The sequence below is a fragment of the Oncorhynchus tshawytscha genome, linkage group LG22 (genome assembly GCF_018296145.1).
Source record: "Oncorhynchus tshawytscha isolate Ot180627B linkage group LG22, Otsh_v2.0, whole genome shotgun sequence".
NCBI lineage: Eukaryota > Metazoa > Chordata > Actinopteri > Salmoniformes > Salmonidae > Oncorhynchus > Oncorhynchus tshawytscha.
The window spans coordinates 36477486-36482485 of NC_056450.1; the positions used below are offsets into that span (position 1 = coordinate 36477486).

At 46.3% G+C, this 5000-nt stretch overlaps 1 protein-coding gene across 7 annotated transcripts in view; it reads right to left on the reverse strand.

Annotated features, from left to right (window-relative positions):
• The window catches only part of LOC112222430 (extracellular sulfatase Sulf-2-like), a 290565-nt gene that overhangs the window by 76591 nt on the left and 208974 nt on the right, over positions 1-5000 (reverse strand). For all 7 annotated transcript variants that reach the window (XM_042304151.1, XM_042304155.1, XM_042304150.1 and 4 more), the window contains one exon: positions 1479-1717. In XM_042304151.1, coding sequence (XP_042160085.1) covers positions 1479-1650 — 172 coding nt within the window. In that variant the 5' untranslated portion in view covers positions 1651-1717. The remainder of the gene's footprint in view (positions 1-1478; positions 1718-5000) is intronic.

The window sequence follows — 5000 nt, forward strand, 5'->3', positions numbered from 1 at the left end:
TCTGTCTGTCTGTCTGTCTGTCTGTCTGTCTGTCTGTCTGTCTGTCTGAGAGAGTCAAGGGAGTAGGCAATTCTAACTGTCTGTCTGTCTGACTGAGAGAGTCTAAGGGGTGGGCAACTCTAACTGTCTGTCTGACTGAGAGAGTCTAGGGGGTGGGCAACTCTAACTGTCTGTCTGACTGAGAGAGTCTAAGGGGTGGGTCTAACTGTCTGTCTGACTGAGAGAGTCTGGGGTGGGCAACTCTAACTGTCTGTCTGACTGAGAGAGTCTAAGGGGTGGGCAACTCTAACTGTCTGTCTGACTGAGAGAGTCTAAGGGGTGGGCAACTCTAACTGTCTGTCTGACTGAGAGAGTCTAAGGGGTGGGCAACTCTAACTGTCTGTCTGACTGAGAGAGTCTAGGGGTGGGCAACTCTAACTGTCTGTCTGACTGAGAGAGTCTAAGGGGTGGGCAACTCTAACTGTCTGTCTGACTGAGAGAGTCTAAGGGGTGGGCAACTCTAACTGTCTGTCTGACTGAGAGAGTCTAAGGGGTGGGCAACTCTAACTGTCTGTCTGACTGAGAGAGTCTAAGGGGTGGGCAACTCTAACTGTCTGTCTGACTGAGAGAGTCTAAGGGGTGGGCAACTCTAACTGTCTGTCTGACTGAGAGAGTCTAAGGGGTGGGGAACTCTAGCTGTCTGTCTGTCTGACTGAGAGAGTCTAAGGGGTGGAGAACTCCAGTCCTCAAGGGCTGGAGTGGTGTGACACTATCCCCAGCAAACACAACTGATTAAACTAATTGGGGTCCAAACTGAAGATCATGGTTAGTTGATTATTGGAGTCAGGTATGTTAGCTGGGGCTGGGGCAGAAGTGTGACACCAATCAGGCCACCAAAGAGTCTGGCGTTGCCTATCCCTGGTCTAGGAAGAAGAGAGACAGCGAAACAAAGGTAGAGAAAGCGAGAGACAGAAAGAGACAGAGCTGGCATCAAGCTCGCCAGCACTCAGGAAGACAGGCCACACTGTCAAATGGAGGGCAACAAACAAAAGCAGATCATTCTGAGAGACGGTCTGAGAGTCTGAGAGATGGCACCTCCTTGATGGCAGACAGGGACATAATGAGATGGCACCTCCTTGTCTATGTTAACTGTTACCAGACAGGGACATAAAACATGTCTATGTTAACTGTTACCAGACAGGGACATGAGATGGCACCTCCTTGTCTATGTTAACTGTTACCAGACAAACATGTCTTTGTGTGACAGGGACATAGTGAGACGTAGTCAGACATACAAATATATTAAATATGGAAGAAAATAACATCTGGGAATATGTTAGTTTGTTCCTCTCTTTCCCCAGAGTATCTCACCTGATTCATCTGCTCAATCAGCTAATTTCTAGAATCAGGTGCGCTAGATTAGGGCTGGAGTGAAAACATAGAGGATGGAAGTTCTCCTGGGAACAGGGTTCGAGAACCTGTTGTGAAGCCAGACTCACCGAGCTCCATGTCCTGGTCATCAGTGAGAATGAGGATGATGTTGGGCCTGATGTTACGGCGGTCTCTCTGGAAGGAGGCCTTGAGGAAGATGGAGGCGTGGGCCACAGACAGAACCCCCAGGAGCAGGAGGAGGTAACGGTTGGTGGAGGGCAGCAGCCCCTGTCCCGCCATCTTGACCTCGAACTTATCTTACCCTGCTGCCTACTGGATCACTCTGCTGCAGCCACCGCTAAGACTCCTGGAGACACAACACAACAGACAGGAGGACATAGGTTAGACTACAGGACCAGTTCGACTAGAGACACAGGTGTTCACACCTAATGCCAAATAACGCTAGTCCTATGTAAAACACATTGGGAGTGAGAACCTTCTCGCTCACTAAAATATACAACATTCTCTGAATGGGTTTGTGAATCTGACATGGAGAGGAAACAGAGCTTGTGGAGACACTAGAGCAGACGTAAGGTCCGACTGAGCCAGGACACACAGGAACAGTTTTCTACAGACTCACAGGTGATCACGTAGAAACCAAAATAAATCGAATCAAATCAAATGTTATTTGTCACATGCGCTGAGTGAAATGTTTACTTACGAGCCCCTAACCAACAATGCAGTTAATAAAACACAAGGATAAGAATAAGAGATAGAAGTAACAAGTAATTAAAGAGCCGCATTAAAAAAGAACAATATATACAGAGGGGTGCCGGTACAGAGTCAATGTGCGGGGGCACCGGTTAGTTGAGGAAAAATGTACAGTTGAAGTCGGAAGTTTACATACACTTAGGTTGGAGTCATAAAAACTCATTTTTCAACCACTCCACAAATTTCTTGTTAACAAACTACAGTTTTGGCACATCGGTTAGCACATCTACTTTGTGCATGACGCAAGTAATTTTTCCCAACAATAGTCTACAGTCAGATTATTTCACTTATAATTCACTGCATCACAATTCCAGTGGGTCAGAAGTTTAAATACACTAAGTTGACTGTGCCTTTAAACAGCTTGGAAAATTCCCGAAAATGATGTCATGACTTTAGAAGCTTCTGATAGGCTAATTGACATCATTTGAGTCAATTGGAGGTGTACCTGGGGAATTATTTCAAGGCCTACCTTCAAACTCAGTGCCTCTTTGCTTGAAATCATGGGAAAATCAAAATAAATCCGTCAAGACCCCAGAAAAGAAATTGTAGACCTCCACAAGTCTGGTTCATCCTTGGGAGCAATTTCCAAATGCCTGAAGGTACCACGTCCATCTGTACAAACAATAGTGCGCAAGTATAAACACCATTGGACCACGCAGCCTTCATACCACTCAGGAAGGAGATGCTTCTGTCTCCTAGAGATGAACGTATTTTGGTGTAAATAGTGCAAATCAATCCCAGAACAACAGCAAAGGACCTTGTGAAGATGCTGGAGGAAACAGGTATAAAAGTATCTATATCCACAGTAAAATGAGTCCTATATCCAAATAACCTGAAAGGCCGCTCAGCAAGGAAGAAGACACTGCTCCAAAACCGCCATAAAAAAGCCAGACTGCGGTTTGAAACTGCACATGGGGACAAAGATCATACTTTTTGGAGAAATGTCCTCCGTTCTAATGAAACAACAATAGAACTGTTTGGCCATAATGACCACCGTTATGTTTGGAGGAAAAAGGGGGAGACTTGCAAGCCGAAGAACACCATCCCAAAAGTGAAGCACGGGGGTGGCAGCATCATGTTGTGGGGGTGCTTTGCTGCAGGAGGGACTGGTGCTCTTCACAAAATAGATGGCATTATTACGAAGGAAATTTACGTGGATATATTGAGGCAACATCTCAAGACATCAGACAGGAACTTAAAGCTTGGTCGCAAATGGGTCTTCCAAATGGACAATGACCCCAAGCATACTTCCAAGGTTGTGGCAAAAGGGATTAAGGACAACAAAGTAAAGTTATTGGAGTGGTCATCACAAAGCCCTGACCTCAATCCTATAGAAAATGTATGGGCAGAACTGAAAAAGTGTGTGTGATCAAGGAGGCTTACAAACCTGCCTCAGTTACACCAGCTCTGCCAGGAGGAATGGGACAAAATTCACCTAACTTATTGTGGGAAGCTTGTGGAAGGCCACCCGAAACGTTTGAACCAAGTTAAACAATTTAAAGGCAATGCTACCAAATACTAATTGAGTGTATGTAAACTTCTGACCCACTGGGAATGTGATGAAATAAATAAATGCTGAAATAAATAATTCTCTCTCCTATTATTCTGACATTCACATTCTTAAGATAAAGTGGTGATCTAACTGACCTAAGACGGGGAATTTTTTACTAGGATTAAATATCAGGAATTGTGAAAAACTGAGTTTAAACCTTTTGAGGATCTGAGAACCCATGCCAAATATTTTCAGTCTCCTCAGGGGGAATAGGTTTTGTCGTGCCCGCTTCACGACTGTCATGGTGTACTTGGGCCATGTTAGTTTGTTGGTGATGTGGACACCAAGGAACTTGAAGCTCCCAACCTGTTCCACTACAGCCCCGTCGATGAGAATGGGGGCATTCTCGGTCCTCATTTTCCTGTAGTCCACAATCATCTCCTTTATCTTGATAACATTGAGGGAGAGGTTGTTGCCCTTGCACCACATGGCCAGGTCTCTGACCTCCTCCCTATAGGCTATCTCGTCGTGGTCAGGGATCATCGGCAAATTGAATGAAGGTGTTGGAGTTGAACCTGTCCATACAGTCACGAGTGAACAGGAAGTACAGGAGGGGGCTGAGCATGCACCCCTGAGGGTTCCCTGTGTTGAGGATCAGCGTGGTGGATGTGTTGTTACCTATCCTCACCAACTGGGGGTGGCCCGTGAGGAAGTCCAGGATCCAGTTGCAGAGGGAGGTGTTTAGTCCCAGGGTCCTTAGCTTATTGATGAGCTTTGAGGGCACTATGGTGTTGAACGCTGAGCTGTAGTCAATTAATAGCATTCTCACATCGGTGTTTCTTTTATTCCAGGTGGGAAAGGGCAGTGTGAGTGCAATAGAGATTGCATCATCTGTGGATCTGTTGGGCCGGTATGCAAATTGGAGTGGGTCTAGGGTTTCTGGGATGATGGTGTTGATGGTGAGCCATGACTAGCCTTTCAAAGCAGTTCATGGCTACAGACATGAGTGCTACGGGTTGGTAGTCATTTAGGCAGGTTACCTTGGTTCACCCCTGTTTACGTACATATGACAGTGACAGAGAGGAATCTAAACGCTCTCAACAACCGCAAAGGACCAAAGCCCTAAAGGAGCGTCAGTGAACCAATGAGATTCTTGGCTGATGTACTAGATCAGTCACAGGGAGTGTAGAATACAGAAAGCAGCCATGGAGACCATCTGCCCCCCAGCGTGTCACCACGGCAACCCTGGTTGCCACCGGAGCAGTAACGAGTCCCCTCTGGCGTGGTCCCTGGGCTGCGTGCCTGTGAATGTGTCTCTCTCTGTATGTGTATGTGTCTCTGTGTGTGTGTGTGTGTGTATGTGTCTCTGTGTGTGTGTGTCTCTGTG